Source organism: Hydra vulgaris, chromosome 12, assembly GCF_038396675.1.
Source record: "Hydra vulgaris chromosome 12, alternate assembly HydraT2T_AEP".
Taxonomy (NCBI): Eukaryota; Metazoa; Cnidaria; class Hydrozoa; order Anthoathecata; family Hydridae; genus Hydra; species Hydra vulgaris.
Genome location: NC_088931.1, coordinates 37,129,642 through 37,151,664, shown reverse-complemented (window position 1 = coordinate 37,151,664; position 22,023 = coordinate 37,129,642). Strand labels below are relative to the sequence as shown.

At 31.4% G+C, this 22,023-nt stretch overlaps 4 protein-coding genes across 6 annotated transcripts in view; 3 read left to right on the top strand and 1 right to left on the bottom strand.

Annotated features, from left to right (window-relative positions):
- Nucleotides 1–1,294: 1,294 nt before the first annotated feature.
- On the top strand, nt 1,295–3,153 carry LOC136087740 (chitin deacetylase 8-like). Its single transcript, XM_065811165.1, has 6 exons — nt 1,295–1,461; nt 1,556–1,813; nt 1,940–2,001; nt 2,156–2,402; nt 2,534–2,758; nt 2,841–3,153. The coding sequence occupies exons 1-6, from the start codon at nt 1,308–1,310 to the stop codon at nt 2,966–2,968; spliced, it is 1,074 nt and encodes a 357-aa protein (XP_065667237.1). The 5' UTR covers nt 1,295–1,307; the 3' UTR covers nt 2,969–3,153.
- A 3,172-nt stretch (nt 3,154–6,325) lies between these two features.
- Nucleotides 6,326–8,184, top strand: LOC124808197 (chitin deacetylase 8-like). Its single transcript, XM_065811164.1, has 6 exons — nt 6,326–6,492; nt 6,587–6,844; nt 6,971–7,032; nt 7,187–7,433; nt 7,565–7,789; nt 7,872–8,184. Exons 1-6 carry the CDS (start codon nt 6,339–6,341, stop codon nt 7,997–7,999), a joined length of 1,074 nt encoding a protein of 357 aa, XP_065667236.1. The 5' UTR covers nt 6,326–6,338; the 3' UTR covers nt 8,000–8,184.
- Nucleotides 8,185–11,356: 3,172 nt separating this feature from the next.
- LOC124808198 (chitin deacetylase 8-like) lies at nt 11,357–13,215 on the top strand. The gene is made up of 6 exons (XM_065811163.1): nt 11,357–11,523; nt 11,618–11,875; nt 12,002–12,063; nt 12,218–12,464; nt 12,596–12,820; nt 12,903–13,215. The coding sequence occupies exons 1-6, from the start codon at nt 11,370–11,372 to the stop codon at nt 13,028–13,030; spliced, it is 1,074 nt and encodes a 357-aa protein (XP_065667235.1). The 5' UTR covers nt 11,357–11,369; the 3' UTR covers nt 13,031–13,215.
- A 6,468-nt stretch (nt 13,216–19,683) lies between these two features.
- Nucleotides 19,684–22,023, bottom strand: part of LOC100205837 (neutral alpha-glucosidase AB) — a 39,068-nt gene continuing 36,728 nt past the window's right edge. For all 3 annotated transcript variants that reach the window (XR_010642404.1, XM_065813132.1, XM_065813133.1), the window contains one exon: nt 19,684–20,121. Coding sequence is in view for 2 of the 3 variants with exons in the window: in XM_065813132.1 (XP_065669204.1) it covers nt 19,911–20,121 (211 nt within the window). In the remaining variant the exon portion in view is untranslated. The remainder of the gene's footprint in view (nt 20,122–22,023) is intronic.

The window sequence follows — 22,023 nt, the reverse complement described above, 5'->3', positions numbered from 1 at the left end:
TTGGATCAAACGCTGGCGTCTTTACAAAAATGAAACAGAGTTTTCATGGGTTGGTCGAATAGCACGGTTTGATCCATTGTTTTGCACTTGCTGTAAGTGATACTTGTAAAAAGCTTGCGTTGTAATGCACTCTTTTTAAGTGCTTTATGCACTACGACACTATACTCTTTGTACAGCATTTTATTGGCCGTGCTTTAAAGAAAACTGGAGTCGTCCCCTAAAGCATTTCGATTTTATTTTCACCATAAGTACTCAACAAAGTTTTCAGACAACAGAATTGTTGTTCTAAAGTATAATTTAAAATTAACTTCCTATTTGATTAAATTCCGCGGACCTCATTTGTAAAAAAAATATTCGCAGGATTGTTAACAAAAAGAAGTCTACACAAGAGCATTTTAAAAAAACGAATCGAAACGATCATTTTTATCTATGGATTTCAATATATCCGAAATTAAATGTTTCTTTTAAAGAAAGCAGAACCAAATAAATATAGATTTAATTAAAGCATTGAATCTTACGATTCAATGCCTTAATTAAATTTATTAAGTAACCTCATCACGAGATTAAAGATTTTTAATCTTGTGATGATGTTACTTAATAAATACTATTACTTATTTATTTTATTTGAGAACTTTTTTTTTTTATATAGATTTTCAGCGATTGCTAAAATCTCGCCAAACATTTAAGTGCTTCTAAACTGTTTGCTATCTTTTGTTTCTTTATATACTTTTATTATTTTCTTTTTTCTAGTTATTCACAGTTGTCGTTTTGATGCATATATGTAATCGTAAAGTAAAGTTTTTCATATTTCGGGCTCGGCGATAAAGCTGAAGATGCGTTCCTCATGCTCCAGCCATTAGTTTTTCATGTATGCGTATAGATTACAAGTTTTCTTTAACGGAGAAATAAAGTAATTAAAAAATCTTATTACTTCGTTCTTATTATTAAAAATCTTATTATTTCTTAATTACATAAATATAAAAACGGAGGAATCTGTTGATGCAATAAAGACTCTAGAAACTATTTGTTACTTTTTTTAATAGTCTCTATGAGTACATACTTCCAATGTTAACGATTTCAACAACTACACAAATTTTTTAATGGCTATAGTTTGCGCATAAAGCTACGCTTCCGTTTCAAGTTTTATAAATACTTGATGAAGTTTTTTCAATTATACATCAGTTACTCAGATCAATAGCAAAAGAATTGTTACGGTAATCATTTGTGCACGATCATTTTTGTTTTAATAAAAACTAGCCTAGAACAAACTATTTAAAATGTGGCTTTTTCTTTAGGTGACTAAACAAATGCTTCCAGTAGCGTGTTTTTTGGCTTTTCTGTGCTTGATAAGCACTCAAACAACGGAAAACCTTTCAGATGCAGCAAACGACGTCCTACCAACCGAGAGTACTTTTCCAACGACGGTTTACCAGGCAGATCTAGTTTCAAAAAATGGTCAAGGTAACTTGGTTTTGACGTATTTTTTTAATGTTTGATCATTTCGCTAAAAACCTGACGCGCAGTTTCTCACGCATTTCAAATTTTTGTATTTTAGCTTCTTGCAACTCCTTACTTTGTCGTTTACCAACGTGCAGGTGCGCTGGAACAGATATTCCAGGTGGTTTATTTAAAAATAACACGCCCCAAGTTATCTTGTTAACTTTTGGTGACAGTGTTACATCGCAAAACGTTCAGCTTCACAAAGATTTGCTTGACGGAGTTACCAATTTCAACGGATGTCCAATTAAAGCCACTTTTTTTGTTTCTGGAGATAACGCAAACTACACCTTAGTAAAGACGCTCTACGAAAGCGGTAACATTTTTCAAATAACGATATTGAAACTTTAAACTTTTTAGTTTACTTAATGCAATAAATCAGTTTAAACTTTTGAAAATAACAAACGTTGTATTTGTATACGTTATCTATTTGTATATTCAGGACATGAACTAGCCGATCACTCAGTATCTCAAAGGGTTCCTCCAGAGTGGTGGAGCGCAAATGTATGTTATAAAAGATTGTTCGTTTGTTGTTGTTGTTGTTTTTTTGTTTTTTTAAAAAAAATCATCTTCGTCAGTTTTTCTAAACGACTAATCGACTATTTATTCAGTACATATATTCTTTTAATTTTAATAAGTTTTTGTTTTTTCTTCTAAGGCATCTGTTACAGAACTCGAATCGGAGATTGTTGGCCAACAGAAAACTATTCAGTCAGAGGTTGGTGTGATTACAAAAGGTTGGCGAAACCCATATCTCGAAAGCACGGAAACTACGTTTAGAATTTTAGCAGATAACGGCTTTTTGTACGACAGCTCGTTGGTTACGTTTCCAGGAGTAAGATGGTGGCCATATACTTTTGACTACTTGCCCTCTTTAAGTTGTTATTTGAAAAACTGCCCAACAAGTATTGCGTTTGAATACTATGCTTTCATTTTGTGTATTTTTGTTAATATAAAAACTGCAACATTTTTAATGCTTACTAAAAACTTTTTGTTATTCTGCACTAAGCTAATTAGTACACTTGTTCGTTTTCAGATTTCTACCCAGGTTTGTGGGAGGTTCCGATTGTGACTTGGCAATGTGACACGTCAGGGACAAAATTTGGCTCGACAATGAGTGATTGCGTTGACTTTGAAGATGAAGAAAGCGTCTATCAAATGATCATGACTAACTTTAAGCTTCACTATGATGACAACAAGCAACCGTTTTCCATGTTTACAGATTCGATATGGTTTGATAGCAAACCTTCGAGAAAAAGCGGTAAGAATATCAAAATTATATTTGTATTTGCACCACAAGTGCGGTTTGTAAAAATATTTTATTCCTTTTTTTTTTTTTACAGCTGTAACACGATTTATAAACGATGTACGAAAGCTAAACGACGTATTTATTGTCACTATTCAAGACCTTCTGCTTTGGACGCAGTCACCAATCGGTCTCGACAGTTTTCCGTTTTCGTGTAACCGTTAACAAATTTTGGATGTGCGATAAATGTTTTGACTGAATGTCTAGCTAAATTTGACTCTAGCATTATAAATGCTTTCCCTACACTAAAAATTAATGACCATTTATTCAACAAGTGTTTCGCTGTGATACTTTGAAATACAACTTGTTTGTTAATTGTTTAGCTTTAGCGATATACGTTTTGTTAACGACTTTTTATTTTAAATCACTGTATAAATTTTTTTTGCGAAATGTTTTCAATTTCATGTTTACTTTGTATGCTATTATTTTGTTCTTTTTTTTTCCCAGTCATTTTCAATAATGTAAATATAATGCGTTAGTTTGATAAAAGAGTGTAGTTGTTAGTCATTAGTTGACCGAAAGAAAGTGAAAAAAAAAAAAATAAAAAAAAAATTAAACAGTCACGGTCATTTAAAAGCGGAAAGGTATTTACGCAAGCCTCAGTGTCGATTGCAAACAATTACAATTTTAAAGATGGCTACCGTCTTTAGATACAAATGATGTCTTTGATTTTTTCTTTTTTTTTTAACTAACAACAACAATAAACTTAGCTCTTCACGTTAAAGTCAAAATCTACTATTTTTAATAGAATGAAATTATTAAAAAAATAAGTGAAATGTAATCAATGAAAATAAGGTAAAGGTAGTTTAGTCAAAATTATGACTCTCTGCTTTAACTCATTTCACTGCTAAAAGCTTAATTTGTTTCTAGTTTCAAAACTCTTTTTCTTTAATAATAGGTATGATAAGTTTGATATTTTCTATAAATGTATAAACTTGATAGTCTATAAACTTTGATAGTTTCTCAAAAACACTAAGAAATGACGTTTTAAGCAATACACTACCCAGTGGGCACAGTACGTTTTTAAAACGTTTTTATTAGATTTAATCCTTATAAAAACGTCTAAAAAACGTTTAAAAAAACGTACCGTGCCCGCTGGGTAAGGTTAACTTAACTTAATACACTTAGGTTATGACGTTTTAAGCAATGCATTTTGTATATATGGGTTTGTTGAAGAAACTGTGGTGAAAATTATGCCTTATCTTAGCTTCAATTGCAATTACCCTGTCGGTTCTTATCGAAACACAAACAACTTGGTATCAAAAGATAAGTGTCAAAAATTTGAGTTGACCTCCAACCCCGGGACGTATTCAGGGTAATAGAGAGACACCGAACCACGACCGTTGCAGTAAGAAATTGAAAATATTTCCCAGAAAAGAGTATTTTTTCGAGACATAAGTAATTTTAATATGCAAAAGAAGTTGTTATAATTTTATATCTTTAAGGGTAGTCAAATTACTTTCTCAAATTTTGTCAATAAAACATATTGCAATAGCATACATGCAGATATGGCAGTAGCATACTTGTCAATAGCAAACTGTCAATTGCATGCTTTTGACAGTATAATAAAGCTGTGTAAAAATCAGTATGATTGTGTGAAGGCATCGACACAATCATACTGATTTTTATACAGCTATATAGAATGGTAAATCTTTTGATTAAAACTGTATGAGACTTTTATCTGGTTTTAATATTTTTTTTTTTATTAAACGAATTTCTTTTCAAAATTTTTGTTTTACGAACCGCTGTAAAAATGTTGTTGTTTCATTTGTGGGTCACAGTCTAAAAAAATCTAAAACTTTTTAATAATGTTTTTTTAAATGCCTTTTTGTAATTTAGCTGAAAAGTAGTTTGATGGTGCCGCTATTTATATTTTTCAACAAATAACTAATTAATAATTTTAGTTAAATGTAGTATTTAATTAAAGTTAGTATCCGGTTCTTATTAAGAAAGTTTTACAGTAGTATTGCCAAATTTTTTCAGCATCAATGTCAAGTTTGAATATTTCCGCAAAATCACCCGGGAAAGTTTGCTTTACTATATTTATCTTTCTTATGCATTGGATCATTTTTCAAGTAACATTGCTGCGGAGTTACTGAACTTGAATGCGACTTATGCAAGAGAAATTGCAGCTTAGATTTTAAACTGTCTTCATCCGCATAGAGCTTTGGATTTCTATTTACAGGACAGTTTGCAAGAGTTTTGAAGCGACTGTGCCTCCGTTATGATTGGATCAAACGCTGGCGTCTTTACAAAAATGAAACAGAGTTTTCATGGGTTGGTCGAATAGCACGGTTTGATCCATTGTTTTGCACTTGCTGTAAGTGATACTTGTAAAAAGCTTGCGTTGTAATGCACTCTTTTTAAGTGCTTTATGCACTACGACACTATACTCTTTGTACAGCATTTTATTGGCCGTGCTTTAAAGAAAACTGGAGTCGTCCCCTAAAGCATTTCGATTTTATTTTCACCATAAGTACTCAACAAAGTTTTCAGACAACAGAATTGTTGTTCTAAAGTATAATTTAAAATTAACTTCCTATTTGATTAAATTCCGCGGACCTCATTTGTAAAAAAAATATTCGCAGGATTGTTAACAAAAAGAAGTCTACACAAGAGCATTTTAAAAAAACGAATCGAAACGATCATTTTTATCTATGGATTTCAATATATCCGAAATTAAATGTTTCTTTTAAAGAAAGCAGAACCAAATAAATATAGATTTAATTAAAGCATTGAATCTTACGATTCAATGCCTTAATTAAATTTATTAAGTAACCTCATCACGAGATTAAAGATTTTTAATCTTGTGATGATGTTACTTAATAAATACTATTACTTATTTATTTTATTTGAGAACTTTTTTTTTTTATATAGATTTTCAGCGATTGCTAAAATCTCGCCAAACATTTAAGTGCTTCTAAACTGTTTGCTATCTTTTGTTTCTTTATATACTTTTATTATTTTCTTTTTTCTAGTTATTCACAGTTGTCGTTTTGATGCATATATGTAATCGTAAAGTAAAGTTTTTCATATTTCGGGCTCGGCGATAAAGCTGAAGATGCGTTCCTCATGCTCCAGCCATTAGTTTTTCATGTATGCGTATAGATTACAAGTTTTCTTTAACGGAGAAATAAAGTAATTAAAAAATCTTATTACTTCGTTCTTATTATTAAAAATCTTATTATTTCTTAATTACATAAATATAAAAACGGAGGAATCTGTTGATGCAATAAAGACTCTAGAAACTATTTGTTACTTTTTTTAATAGTCTCTATGAGTACATACTTCCAATGTTAACGATTTCAACAACTACACAAATTTTTTAATGGCTATAGTTTGCGCATAAAGCTACGCTTCCGTTTCAAGTTTTATAAATACTTGATGAAGTTTTTTCAATTATACATCAGTTACTCAGATCAATAGCAAAAGAATTGTTACGGTAATCATTTGTGCACGATCATTTTTGTTTTAATAAAAACTAGCCTAGAACAAACTATTTAAAATGTGGCTTTTTCTTTAGGTGACTAAACAAATGCTTCCAGTAGCGTGTTTTTTGGCTTTTCTGTGCTTGATAAGCACTCAAACAACGGAAAACCTTTCAGATGCAGCAAACGACGTCCTACCAACCGAGAGTACTTTTCCAACGACGGTTTACCAGGCAGATCTAGTTTCAAAAAATGGTCAAGGTAACTTGGTTTTGACGTATTTTTTTAATGTTTGATCATTTCGCTAAAAACCTGACGCGCAGTTTCTCACGCATTTCAAATTTTTGTATTTTAGCTTCTTGCAACTCCTTACTTTGTCGTTTACCAACGTGCAGGTGCGCTGGAACAGATATTCCAGGTGGTTTATTTAAAAATAACACGCCCCAAGTTATCTTGTTAACTTTTGGTGACAGTGTTACATCGCAAAACGTTCAGCTTCACAAAGATTTGCTTGACGGAGTTACCAATTTCAACGGATGTCCAATTAAAGCCACTTTTTTTGTTTCTGGAGATAACGCAAACTACACCTTAGTAAAGACGCTCTACGAAAGCGGTAACATTTTTCAAATAACGATATTGAAACTTTAAACTTTTTAGTTTACTTAATGCAATAAATCAGTTTAAACTTTTGAAAATAACAAACGTTGTATTTGTATACGTTATCTATTTGTATATTCAGGACATGAACTAGCCGATCACTCAGTATCTCAAAGGGTTCCTCCAGAGTGGTGGAGCGCAAATGTATGTTATAAAAGATTGTTCGTTTGTTGTTGTTGTTGTTTTTTTGTTTTTTTAAAAAAAATCATCTTCGTCAGTTTTTCTAAACGACTAATCGACTATTTATTCAGTACATATATTCTTTTAATTTTAATAAGTTTTTGTTTTTTCTTCTAAGGCATCTGTTACAGAACTCGAATCGGAGATTGTTGGCCAACAGAAAACTATTCAGTCAGAGGTTGGTGTGATTACAAAAGGTTGGCGAAACCCATATCTCGAAAGCACGGAAACTACGTTTAGAATTTTAGCAGATAACGGCTTTTTGTACGACAGCTCGTTGGTTACGTTTCCAGGAGTAAGATGGTGGCCATATACTTTTGACTACTTGCCCTCTTTAAGTTGTTATTTGAAAAACTGCCCAACAAGTATTGCGTTTGAATACTATGCTTTCATTTTGTGTATTTTTGTTAATATAAAAACTGCAACATTTTTAATGCTTACTAAAAACTTTTTGTTATTCTGCACTAAGCTAATTAGTACACTTGTTCGTTTTCAGATTTCTACCCAGGTTTGTGGGAGGTTCCGATTGTGACTTGGCAATGTGACACGTCAGGGACAAAATTTGGCTCGACAATGAGTGATTGCGTTGACTTTGAAGATGAAGAAAGCGTCTATCAAATGATCATGACTAACTTTAAGCTTCACTATGATGACAACAAGCAACCGTTTTCCATGTTTACAGATTCGATATGGTTTGATAGCAAACCTTCGAGAAAAAGCGGTAAGAATATCAAAATTATATTTGTATTTGCACCACAAGTGCGGTTTGTAAAAATATTTTATTCCTTTTTTTTTTTTTACAGCTGTAACACGATTTATAAACGATGTACGAAAGCTAAACGACGTATTTATTGTCACTATTCAAGACCTTCTGCTTTGGACGCAGTCACCAATCGGTCTCGACAGTTTTCCGTTTTCGTGTAACCGTTAACAAATTTTGGATGTGCGATAAATGTTTTGACTGAATGTCTAGCTAAATTTGACTCTAGCATTATAAATGCTTTCCCTACACTAAAAATTAATGACCATTTATTCAACAAGTGTTTCGCTGTGATACTTTGAAATACAACTTGTTTGTTAATTGTTTAGCTTTAGCGATATACGTTTTGTTAACGACTTTTTATTTTAAATCACTGTATAAATTTTTTTTGCGAAATGTTTTCAATTTCATGTTTACTTTGTATGCTATTATTTTGTTCTTTTTTTTTCCCAGTCATTTTCAATAATGTAAATATAATGCGTTAGTTTGATAAAAGAGTGTAGTTGTTAGTCATTAGTTGACCGAAAGAAAGTGAAAAAAAAAAAAATAAAAAAAAAATTAAACAGTCACGGTCATTTAAAAGCGGAAAGGTATTTACGCAAGCCTCAGTGTCGATTGCAAACAATTACAATTTTAAAGATGGCTACCGTCTTTAGATACAAATGATGTCTTTGATTTTTTCTTTTTTTTTTAACTAACAACAACAATAAACTTAGCTCTTCACGTTAAAGTCAAAATCTACTATTTTTAATAGAATGAAATTATTAAAAAAATAAGTGAAATGTAATCAATGAAAATAAGGTAAAGGTAGTTTAGTCAAAATTATGACTCTCTGCTTTAACTCATTTCACTGCTAAAAGCTTAATTTGTTTCTAGTTTCAAAACTCTTTTTCTTTAATAATAGGTATGATAAGTTTGATATTTTCTATAAATGTATAAACTTGATAGTCTATAAACTTTGATAGTTTCTCAAAAACACTAAGAAATGACGTTTTAAGCAATACACTACCCAGTGGGCACAGTACGTTTTTAAAACGTTTTTATTAGATTTAATCCTTATAAAAACGTCTAAAAAACGTTTAAAAAAACGTACCGTGCCCGCTGGGTAAGGTTAACTTAACTTAATACACTTAGGTTATGACGTTTTAAGCAATGCATTTTGTATATATGGGTTTGTTGAAGAAACTGTGGTGAAAATTATGCCTTATCTTAGCTTCAATTGCAATTACCCTGTCGGTTCTTATCGAAACACAAACAACTTGGTATCAAAAGATAAGTGTCAAAAATTTGAGTTGACCTCCAACCCCGGGACGTATTCAGGGTAATAGAGAGACACCGAACCACGACCGTTGCAGTAAGAAATTGAAAATATTTCCCAGAAAAGAGTATTTTTTCGAGACATAAGTAATTTTAATATGCAAAAGAAGTTGTTATAATTTTATATCTTTAAGGGTAGTCAAATTACTTTCTCAAATTTTGTCAATAAAACATATTGCAATAGCATACATGCAGATATGGCAGTAGCATACTTGTCAATAGCAAACTGTCAATTGCATGCTTTTGACAGTATAATAAAGCTGTGTAAAAATCAGTATGATTGTGTGAAGGCATCGACACAATCATACTGATTTTTATACAGCTATATAGAATGGTAAATCTTTTGATTAAAACTGTATGAGACTTTTATCTGGTTTTAATATTTTTTTTTTTATTAAACGAATTTCTTTTCAAAATTTTTGTTTTACGAACCGCTGTAAAAATGTTGTTGTTTCATTTGTGGGTCACAGTCTAAAAAAATCTAAAACTTTTTAATAATGTTTTTTTAAATGCCTTTTTGTAATTTAGCTGAAAAGTAGTTTGATGGTGCCGCTATTTATATTTTTCAACAAATAACTAATTAATAATTTTAGTTAAATGTAGTATTTAATTAAAGTTAGTATCCGGTTCTTATTAAGAAAGTTTTACAGTAGTATTGCCAAATTTTTTCAGCATCAATGTCAAGTTTGAATATTTCCGCAAAATCACCCGGGAAAGTTTGCTTTACTATATTTATCTTTCTTATGCATTGGATCATTTTTCAAGTAACATTGCTGCGGAGTTACTGAACTTGAATGCGACTTATGCAAGAGAAATTGCAGCTTAGATTTTAAACTGTCTTCATCCGCATAGAGCTTTGGATTTCTATTTACAGGACAGTTTGCAAGAGTTTTGAAGCGACTGTGCCTCCGTTATGATTGGATCAAACGCTGGCGTCTTTACAAAAATGAAACAGAGTTTTCATGGGTTGGTCGAATAGCACGGTTTGATCCATTGTTTTGCACTTGCTGTAAGTGATACTTGTAAAAAGCTTGCGTTGTAATGCACTCTTTTTAAGTGCTTTATGCACTACGACACTATACTCTTTGTACAGCATTTTATTGGCCGTGCTTTAAAGAAAACTGGAGTCGTCCCCTAAAGCATTTCGATTTTATTTTCACCATAAGTACTCAACAAAGTTTTCAGACAACAGAATTGTTGTTCTAAAGTATAATTTAAAATTAACTTCCTATTTGATTAAATTCCGCGGACCTCATTTGTAAAAAAAATATTCGCAGGATTGTTAACAAAAAGAAGTCTACACAAGAGCATTTTAAAAAAACGAATCGAAACGATCATTTTTATCTATGGATTTCAATATATCCGAAATTAAATGTTTCTTTTAAAGAAAGCAGAACCAAATAAATATAGATTTAATTAAAGCATTGAATCTTACGATTCAATGCCTTAATTAAATTTATTAAGTAACCTCATCACGAGATTAAAGATTTTTAATCTTGTGATGATGTTACTTAATAAATACTATTACTTATTTATTTTATTTGAGAACTTTTTTTTTTTATATAGATTTTCAGCGATTGCTAAAATCTCGCCAAACATTTAAGTGCTTCTAAACTGTTTGCTATCTTTTGTTTCTTTATATACTTTTATTATTTTCTTTTTTCTAGTTATTCACAGTTGTCGTTTTGATGCATATATGTAATCGTAAAGTAAAGTTTTTCATATTTCGGGCTCGGCGATAAAGCTGAAGATGCGTTCCTCATGCTCCAGCCATTAGTTTTTCATGTATGCGTATAGATTACAAGTTTTCTTTAACGGAGAAATAAAGTAATTAAAAAATCTTATTACTTCGTTCTTATTATTAAAAATCTTATTATTTCTTAATTACATAAATATAAAAACGGAGGAATCTGTTGATGCAATAAAGACTCTAGAAACTATTTGTTACTTTTTTTAATAGTCTCTATGAGTACATACTTCCAATGTTAACGATTTCAACAACTACACAAATTTTTTAATGGCTATAGTTTGCGCATAAAGCTACGCTTCCGTTTCAAGTTTTATAAATACTTGATGAAGTTTTTTCAATTATACATCAGTTACTCAGATCAATAGCAAAAGAATTGTTACGGTAATCATTTGTGCACGATCATTTTTGTTTTAATAAAAACTAGCCTAGAACAAACTATTTAAAATGTGGCTTTTTCTTTAGGTGACTAAACAAATGCTTCCAGTAGCGTGTTTTTTGGCTTTTCTGTGCTTGATAAGCACTCAAACAACGGAAAACCTTTCAGATGCAGCAAACGACGTCCTACCAACCGAGAGTACTTTTCCAACGACGGTTTACCAGGCAGATCTAGTTTCAAAAAATGGTCAAGGTAACTTGGTTTTGACGTATTTTTTTAATGTTTGATCATTTCGCTAAAAACCTGACGCGCAGTTTCTCACGCATTTCAAATTTTTGTATTTTAGCTTCTTGCAACTCCTTACTTTGTCGTTTACCAACGTGCAGGTGCGCTGGAACAGATATTCCAGGTGGTTTATTTAAAAATAACACGCCCCAAGTTATCTTGTTAACTTTTGGTGACAGTGTTACATCGCAAAACGTTCAGCTTCACAAAGATTTGCTTGACGGAGTTACCAATTTCAACGGATGTCCAATTAAAGCCACTTTTTTTGTTTCTGGAGATAACGCAAACTACACCTTAGTAAAGACGCTCTACGAAAGCGGTAACATTTTTCAAATAACGATATTGAAACTTTAAACTTTTTAGTTTACTTAATGCAATAAATCAGTTTAAACTTTTGAAAATAACAAACGTTGTATTTGTATACGTTATCTATTTGTATATTCAGGACATGAACTAGCCGATCACTCAGTATCTCAAAGGGTTCCTCCAGAGTGGTGGAGCGCAAATGTATGTTATAAAAGATTGTTCGTTTGTTGTTGTTGTTGTTTTTTTGTTTTTTTAAAAAAAATCATCTTCGTCAGTTTTTCTAAACGACTAATCGACTATTTATTCAGTACATATATTCTTTTAATTTTAATAAGTTTTTGTTTTTTCTTCTAAGGCATCTGTTACAGAACTCGAATCGGAGATTGTTGGCCAACAGAAAACTATTCAGTCAGAGGTTGGTGTGATTACAAAAGGTTGGCGAAACCCATATCTCGAAAGCACGGAAACTACGTTTAGAATTTTAGCAGATAACGGCTTTTTGTACGACAGCTCGTTGGTTACGTTTCCAGGAGTAAGATGGTGGCCATATACTTTTGACTACTTGCCCTCTTTAAGTTGTTATTTGAAAAACTGCCCAACAAGTATTGCGTTTGAATACTATGCTTTCATTTTGTGTATTTTTGTTAATATAAAAACTGCAACATTTTTAATGCTTACTAAAAACTTTTTGTTATTCTGCACTAAGCTAATTAGTACACTTGTTCGTTTTCAGATTTCTACCCAGGTTTGTGGGAGGTTCCGATTGTGACTTGGCAATGTGACACGTCAGGGACAAAATTTGGCTCGACAATGAGTGATTGCGTTGACTTTGAAGATGAAGAAAGCGTCTATCAAATGATCATGACTAACTTTAAGCTTCACTATGATGACAACAAGCAACCGTTTTCCATGTTTACAGATTCGATATGGTTTGATAGCAAACCTTCGAGAAAAAGCGGTAAGAATATCAAAATTATATTTGTATTTGCACCACAAGTGCGGTTTGTAAAAATATTTTATTCCTTTTTTTTTTTTTACAGCTGTAACACGATTTATAAACGATGTACGAAAGCTAAACGACGTATTTATTGTCACTATTCAAGACCTTCTGCTTTGGACGCAGTCACCAATCGGTCTCGACAATTTTCCGTTTTCGTGTAACCGTTAACAAATTTTGGATGTGCGATAAATGTTTTGACTGAATGTCTAGCTAAATTTGACTCTAGCATTATAAATGCTTTCCCTACACTAAAAATTAATGACCATTTATTCAACAAGTGTTTCGCTGTGATACTTTGAAATACAACTTGTTTGTTAATTGTTTAGCTTTAGCGATATACGTTTTGTTAACGACTTTTTATTTTAAATCACTGTATAAATTTTTTTTGCGAAATGTTTTCAATTTCATGTTTACTTTGTATGCTATTATTTTGTTCTTTTTTTCCCAGTCATTTTCAATAATGTAAATATAATGCATTAGTTTGATAAAAGAGTGTAGTTGTTAGTCATTAGTTGACCGAAAGAAAGTAAAAAAAAAAAAATAAAAAAAAAATTAAACAGTCACGGTCATTTAAAGGCGGAAAGGTATTTACGCAAGTGTCGTCAGTGTCAAAAGTGTTAAAAGCGGAAAGTTGTGTACGTTAGTGTACGTCAGTGTCGATTGCAAACAATTGCAATTTCAAAGATGGCTACTGTCTTTAGATATAAATTATGTCTTTGATTTTTTTATTTGAAAACAATAAATTTAGGTCTTAACGTTAAAGTCAAAATCTACTATTTTTAATTGAATGAAATTATTATAAAAGTAAGTGAAATGTAATCAATGAAAATAAGGTAAAGGTAGTTTAGTCAAAATTATGAATTTTTAACTCTTTTAACTGCTAAAAGCTTAATTTTTAAATGCAAAATCAATTAAATAAAATAATAATTAAACAATAATAATGGTTGAAATAGTTTTAATATTTTAAAATTAGATAGGATAACATCATTTATTTTTAATGTATTCCACCTTTTAATATAAATTTCTTTATCTAGAATAATTATTTTTGTAATAATTTTTCATTCTTACCAGTTAACGCCCTTAGCATAATATATCTGGTCTATTGCTATAGTAATTTATCTTGAGTTATCATTCTGTTGCTGTTCAAATCCACTTCTTCTTATGTGAGGTGTCGGTTAAGGTCTGAAATCTTTACTAAAAGCTGAGTTGCATATAAAACCTTTAAAAGGTTTTCCAAAAGTAACTGAGTTAGTTTTAATACAGATATCTGGAAAAATTGGAACAATGATTCTTACATGAGTCTTAAAATTCAATACATTATTTTAAATTTTGATTTAGTAAGTTTTGTTATTGCTTGCGGACCATTTACTGGTAGACACTCTAGGATAGAGATTGCAGTAAACATAGACGTTTTTATTGCTAACTTAAGCTTAAATAAAGAAATCTATGCAACTTGCGTTAATGGCAATAGTAACAACATTGTTTTAGCTGCTAAAAAACATGATGAAATTAATTCAAAATTGCGCTGCAATGATCACACAATCCAGCTAGTTATTCTTAAAGCAGTCGAAAGTTCAATTGAACTTTCTAAAGCAATAAAAAACTGTAGATTTAGCATCACTCGCATATAAAAGTGTTCTCTCTGCAACCAAATTTCAGAATGCATGTGAAGAACTTGTAATTAGGCACAAAAATTGATTGTTTCATGTACAACACGATGGAGTTCTGTGTACATTTGCATAAAGTCAGCTCATGAAGTATGATGTAGAAATGCAATCAAAGATGCAATCAAAGCACATGCAAAACGCAATGAAGACTTTAAAAGGTCATGCCCCTCAGATGACTTATGGAAGACATAACAATTCAGCGTTCAATTTCTTGAAAAAATTTTCTATCATTTGTAGGAAAAATATCCTCTTAATGGTGGAGAACAGCTGATTAACTTATTGCAAATTATAATTAGCTTTTAATTAAAAACGACCCACGTTAACGACCTGCATTTGATTGAATATAAAACACAAACGACCTGCATTTGATTGAATATAAAAACGTGGTGAAATAAAAAAAAAAGCTATATTGACTAAAGAAAAAGAGAAAAAACACAAAAAGTTTATTTAGTATCAGCAAAACGGACAATGAAAGTGATTAAAATATTAAATTTAACCGCAAACTGCTTTGAAAAAGGCTGAAACAAGATATTTTAGAACGCAGTGCTTCAACAACAACTTAATTGGGTTTAGAAATTGATCATTATTTAGCAGCCAAAATAGTTGAAAGAAAAAACAAATATTCAAGTGTAAGGGAAAGAAATGTAGTTGCAGTTTCCAATTCTATCTAACTATGCACGAGAACACCTATGTATATCAGCAACTTCTATGTATATCAGCAACTTCTATGTATATCAGCAATTTTTGTCCGGTCAGATTATCCTGCTACTGGTAACATGTAACCCAGTACAATCTGCTTCATGTCCTGCTGCCTTTTAGGATACATCTTTTTAGGCAAAGGCTATGAGATGCCAACTCCGACTTATAACACCCGCTGCCTTGGGGCTCTTGTTGAGTAAAGGCTAGAGATGGCGTCTCGACAAAAATACTCATCTTGGGCAGATGTTAAATGCATCCAGCTACTGTCTTGTAGAAGGCCTCCTAGGCAAAGACTTAAGGGGTAAACAGATTTTATCTGTTGACCAGCCTCGCACCCCTTCTTCATCTATTAGGCTGGCGCCGATGTATTTTTAATAGATTGTTTCCAGTTTAGGATGTTGAATGCTGGATCTTCTTGACTCAATGCATGGGTTTTGCTTGTGTCTCTGTTTTTATGACTAGGCAACTTATTCTATTATCTCCAAAATGAGAGTACAGCTCTAAAACTCAGTTTTATGGTTCTGAGGCCGGCTGGTAGTCAGGTTTCCCGAACTCTGTGGTAGCTCTCAGAGAGGCTGATTCCATCAACAGCTGAAAAATATTGAAGTATTAACAGTGCCATGTTGCGCATGGATCGTGTTCCTGTTTGTACTTTTAGTGTGCATTGCGGAGGTCACATTTGGAGCCCTTTGTTACGGCTTAGGGTTTATTAGTAGTAATTGGGCAATTGCTTGGGCTATTAAACGGTGTTCTGAGTACTTTCTATGCTTTGAGTCAAGTTCTTCAACCTAATTTAAAAATGAATAAAGTACCAAACACTATAAAACACAAAAAACCATCGTCATTACCAAATTCTCTAAACCTATCATTCACTAATATTTGTGGTCTTCGAAGTAACTTTTCTTTTGTTGAGTCTTATCTCTTGCAAAGTTCATCAGACCTACTTGCTCTTTGTGAGACTAATTTGAGTTCGGCTGTCCCATATTGTGATCTTAGTGTTGATGGTTATCTTCCTCCAATTCGTAAAGACTCCAATAGTCACATGCTTGGCCTCGGCATTTATATTCGTAAGAATTGACCCATTTGTTGTGAAACTAGGTTTGAATCCACAGACTATTCTTTCATGTGCTTTCGTTTAGCACCACTTCACTCTATTGCCTTTCTCTTTGTTCTATATCGCTCTCTTTCATCTCAAGACTGCACTCTTTTTGATGTTATTTCTGATCAAATTTACCAAGCCCTCTCTTTTTATCCATCAGCTAATATAGTTGTTGTCGATGATTTTAATGCTCACCACTCTAAATGGCTTGGCTCTAGTGTCAGTGACTCTGCAGGCATTAAAGCCCACAACTTTTGCCTTTCTCAATCCCTAACTCAAATAGTAAACTTTCCAACTCGCTTTCCTGACAACCCGAATCATCTACCTTCTCTACTCGACTTAGGTCTTGTTTCTGATCCTAGTCAGTGCTCAGTTTCTCCACATTCACCCTTAGGTTCTTCTGATCACAGTTTGATCTCTCTAAAACTAATATCTCATTCTTCTTCATCACCTAAATCCCTCTATTATCAAACCTCTTACAACTACAGTAAAGCTGACTGGGATTCTTTCCGTGATTTTCTTCGTGATGGCCTTTGGGTAGAAATCTTTTGTCTTCATGGCATCAGGCTGGCATGGAATCTTTTGTTCCCTCTCGACGATTCCAGATCAAGCCTCACTCTTCTCCATAGTTTTCCTCACACTGTGCTGCTGCGATTGCCAATTGAAACCGTTACTTCCATATTTATCAGTAAAACAATTCTCCAGAAAACAGACGTCTGTTTATTACTGCTAGAAACCATTGTAAAAAGGTTTTATCTAATGCCAAAGTCCGCTATTCTTGGTCATGAAATCTCGTATCTCATCTCAAAAATTAGGCTCTCGTGACTTCTGGAGAATCTTTAATAGTATTAATAATAAGGGCAAATCTTTAATTCCACCTCTCTTGTATGGTTCAGACTTTGTCACCTCACCTAAAGACAAAGCCGAACTGTTTGCTAAAAACTTTTCATCAATATCATCTCTTGATTCCACTAATTGCATTCTACCTGATATTGCCAACAAACAGGTTGATCCATTGCTTGACATTCGTATCACTCCAGCTTCTGTATCTAAAGTGATTTCCTGCTTAGACTCTTCTACAGCTTGTGGCCCGGACAACATACCTGTTATTGTCTTGCAGAAGTGTTCTCCGGAGCTGCCGTCTATACTCTCAAAACTATTCAACAAGTGCTTATCAGAGTCTTGCTTTCCAGCCTGCTGGAAAGCGGCATCTGTTATCCCTATTTTCAAAAATTCTGGAGAGCAATCTGATTCGTCTAATTACCGTCCCATTAGTTTTCTTCCTATCATAATCAAGGTTTTTGAATCTTTAATTAACAAACACTTAATTTCTCATCTTGAATCTAATAACTTACCTTCTGACCATCAGTATGGATTTTGATCTTCTCGTACTACAACTGATTTGCTAACAGTAATAACCGATAGATTTTATCGTGCATTAGATAAAGGTGGAGAGGTGATTCTATTCTCTATCTCTATTAATCTCAAATCCGGCCTTGTATGGAATACTGTTGCCATATCTGGGGCGGATCTTCTAATGATGCCCTTTCTTTTTTAGACAAGGTGTAAAAACGCATTGTAAAAATAGTTGGACCTGTCTTGCAGCCAACCTCCAACCATTATCATATCGTCGTAATGTTACTTCTCTTTTTCTTTTCTACAAATTCTATAATGGGTACTGCTCTAAAGAACTAGCGTCTCTTGTGCCATCTACTAAAACTCATTCTCGTGTCACTTGTCATTCAATTAAGTCTCATCCTTTTTTTGTGACTGTTCCTAAGTGCTCCAAAAACTCTTATTCGTCTGGATTTTTTCCTCGAATATCAGTCCTTTGGAATTCGCTTCCTTCATCTTGCTTTCCTGATTCATATAATTTGAAATCCTTTAAGTCGTCCGTCAATCGTTATCTTGCTGTACAATCTTCATCTTTTCTCTTCCAGTAACTTCCAACTTTAATTTTTAGTGGTTGCTTGCAGCCTTGTTGGAAGCAAAGATGTTTATATATATATATGTATATAAAAAAAGAAGCTCCTCAAACTTTAGAGAGGGTTTTATTACTGCCGGTAATACCGTCACTGCGTTAAAAGTATTATACTTTTATATTGTTTATATAAAAGAAAATTTATTGAGAATATTATTTATATAAAAGAAAACTTATTTAGAATATTGCTTTAGAATATTGGTATGTAAAAGGAAACATTATATATATATAAAAAAAAATTTTAGTTTACTTTTCTTTTTTTTTTTAAATCTGCCGTTCGAAATTTATAAAATAAATGACCTCCGAAACTTTGACCTAAGCCGAACCGATTAAAAAAAATCTTTAAACTTAAAGTAAATGTCTTGAGCAATATCTGAAGGTACTGCCTTTATTGACTTCTTGAAGAAATTGTAAAAAATTTATATTCATATCAGAAGTATGCCTACAAAATTTCAGAAAATTATACTGAATGTTTGGCAAACCATAACCCAAAAACTATAGTCCATTCAAGGTGGCAGGTTCTTCATTTCTTTTATTGTGGTATGAAAACATTGATTAAAGAGAGATGACCTAAAAAATCTTGAACTAATTGTTTTAAAAAATTAAACTAAAAAAAAATCTTTACTGTTTTAAAATTAGTTTTTAAAAGAATTTTTTTTTTTTTAGGAAACTGCAGCTTCTAAAATAGTCTTTGGTTTTGAGAGACAAGATGGATTTATCCTAGCAAAGGCAGAAAACAGTTTAAGAACAAAAAGGACAACTTTAATATTTTATTTATTTTTAGTAACTTTAATAGAATGTTATGGAAATAAAGAAACAAGTTTCATATTTCCTTGTTAACTTTTATAATCTTTGTTGTAAAATAAGTATTTTAAAGTCCAGGCATTATAGGGGAAGGAAGAGGGGAGGGGTCTTGTACATATAACCATGAAAAAAAAATACTTTTTTAACATTTATTTAGAATAGTCTTAGACGTATGTGATTTTGATCTCCTCCCCATTTAAATTTAATCTTAAAAAATTAAGGTCTAATTTTGCTAATGTTGACAAATTTTTTTCAAGTCTTTCCATAATGTATATACCTAAAGGAAACAAAACCTTAAGATCCAACTTTTTTAATGAAAGTTGAAAAGTACAGAATGCCCTAATAGACACAGTTTCGTGTCTTGTAGAATATTTTTATTTTAAATATTGCTTTCGTGCATGCATAATTTTATTTCAATTTCTAACCATGATTTCTAACCATTCAATTTCTAACCATGATTTCTAACCATTCAATTTCTAACCATCAATTTCTAACCATGATTTCTAACCATGATTTCTAACCATGATCAATTTCTAACCATCATGACCTAGATTTTTTTCAGAAAAAAAAGTTTGCCTTTCAAATTATATTTATTATTATTAACCACCTCAAATAAAAATAATTCATTAAAAATATTTTTAATAATTGTTTTACGAAACTATAATACAAAATTACTCTAATTCAAAATACAAAAAAACCAGAGTATAAAAATTTGAAATATCAAATAGCATAAAAAAAAAAGAAGATGCAATTCACAATCATTGTATATAAATATAAATACAAACACACACAAAACCTTTACAAAATATATATTTTAAAATCCATGGTAACTGCATTCGCCACTTTTTTGATTACAAAAAATTGACTATCAGCGTTAAATGAAACATTTAAATCATGCTCGACGCCATTTTCTGAAAAAATACATCTGGTGGGCACTAGCGCCCCTAAAACAATGATGCGTTCAATACTGACATGCGATTTGAAAGTTTCACTTCCTTTAATTTTTTTCCTAAAACCGTAAAAATAATTTGATAGTTATTTTAAAAAGTAATGAAACTTTCAAAAAGTAATTAAACAGAATAAGATAGGGGTGACTTAAATGGAGTAGAAATAGATCAATTCAGTAATGTGGGTCTAAACGAACTTCATTTTTCTAAAAAAATCATTGATAAAAAACGAAATCTCTATTCGTTTTTAATGCTTCCGCCAGCTTATACTTTAAATATCGACTTATAAAGCCAATCATTAAGATATACACTACTGCCCATAATTATTTGAATAACATCAACATAAAAAAATTTAGATTTCATAATTTTTCATCTTTGCGTCATAAAAAATTTTTTTTTAGTTATTTTCACACTAATAATTTAATAATTTATATTAATTCTTGATATTTTTACACGATAAATGACCAGAAAACGAGGGTCGACTGTTAAAAAAACAATGCAGGACGAAAATACCAACTCTAATATATAAAAAATGAATAATGTGGAAAAGAAATTACTAGATATTTTATGAGTCAGGAATTTAAAGAATAGTCAAATGACGATAACATAAACGTAGATATCTAATACCACATATAAACAAACGTAGATCTCTAATATCACATACAACATAAACGTAGATCTCTAGTATCACATATAATACAAACGTAGACCTTTAATATCACATATAATACAAACGTCGATCTCTAATATTACATACAATGCAACTGTAGATCTCTAATATTACATATAATACAAATGTAGATCTCTAATATCACATATATTACAAATGCAGATCTCTAATATTACATATAATACGGACATAGATCTCTAATATTACGTATAATACAAACGTAGATCTCTAATACTACATATAATACAAACAGTAGATCTCTAATATTGCAACAGTAGCTAAAATATTTTTTTTTGTAATTACAATTTTTTGTTATTTACAATTTTTTTAAACTTGTTTCTCTGCACAGCGGTCTTTTTCAACTTGGTTCTCCGCAACGGCCTTGTTCGTCAAGGTTTGTGTTTCGGAGTTATAGAGTTGGGAGAGTACCCTCCTCATCTGTAGTGGCCTTCTTGGTCTTGGGGAGGTGAATTACAAATAAAAACAAAAAAAAAAAAAACTCTAAATAAAAATAATATTATAAAAACTCAATAAATATAAAATATTTATTGAGTTTATAAAACATAAAGATGTCAAGTAAAAAGGTTTCTATTTTTAAAATTATATTAACCGTAAAATTGAAATTAATATGAAAATTTTATACCATTATTTAAATAAACATTCAACTTTTTTTTGTATAAACATTAACAACCACAATTAATTAATCTGAAAGTTCATTACTTATAAAAATTCAGACAACATATACAATAGTAACAAAATCAGACAACATACATAGGATAGAGCGGGTTAAAATCTCTAAAACTACGCATCCCATGACAAAATATCTAATGGATGAAAGATAGGGAATTAAAATGCTAACACAATGCATAACAAAAGATTGCTGAAAACCTATTGAATAAGATACACGGGCACTTTTTCTATTTTGGACCAAAAAAGTAAAAGAATTTTTTTTGCTATTTTTCTCTTGTATGCTTTTAAACGTTTTTATCTACCATCACTGTTATCACACACATTATCACACCATCAAGTGTTGATAATTGACCAAATTATTGGACTTTTGATTAAAATTAACTATTTTTTCTTAAGTCTTACTGTTCTTTTTAAAACCTAACTAATGTGTCATCTTGTCTAGTAGGGGTAAGTTGAGCAGCATTGAGAGAAATAAATAAAACTGAACTATCGAACACAAAGAAAGAACTTTGATGAGAAATAATAGAGCAGCAAAATATTTATATATATTTTTAAAATTAGTAATTTTTAAATAGGGCTTCAAAGTTCAAAAGAGATGTATAAA

Bases quoted from the DNA above. Each gene is read 5' to 3' on its own strand.
- LOC136087740 (XM_065811165.1), top strand. From the start codon at position 1,308: ATGCTTCCAGTAGCGTGTTTTTTGGCTTTTCTGTGCTTGATAAGCACT. The intron at 1,814-1,939 runs GTAACATTTTTC...TTGTATATTCAG, and splicing joins AAAGACGCTCTACGAAAGCG to GACATGAACTAGCCGATCAC. The intron at 2,759-2,840 runs GTAAGAATATCA...TTTTTTTTACAG, and splicing joins CAAACCTTCGAGAAAAAGCG to CTGTAACACGATTTATAAAC.
- LOC124808197 (XM_065811164.1), top strand. From the start codon at position 6,339: ATGCTTCCAGTAGCGTGTTTTTTGGCTTTTCTGTGCTTGATAAGCACT. The intron at 6,845-6,970 runs GTAACATTTTTC...TTGTATATTCAG, and splicing joins AAAGACGCTCTACGAAAGCG to GACATGAACTAGCCGATCAC. The intron at 7,033-7,186 runs GTATGTTATAAA...TTTTCTTCTAAG, and splicing joins CAGAGTGGTGGAGCGCAAAT to GCATCTGTTACAGAACTCGA.
- LOC124808198 (XM_065811163.1), top strand. From the start codon at position 11,370: ATGCTTCCAGTAGCGTGTTTTTTGGCTTTTCTGTGCTTGATAAGCACT. The intron at 11,876-12,001 runs GTAACATTTTTC...TTGTATATTCAG, and splicing joins AAAGACGCTCTACGAAAGCG to GACATGAACTAGCCGATCAC. The intron at 12,465-12,595 runs GTATTGCGTTTG...GTTCGTTTTCAG, and splicing joins TTTGAAAAACTGCCCAACAA to ATTTCTACCCAGGTTTGTGG.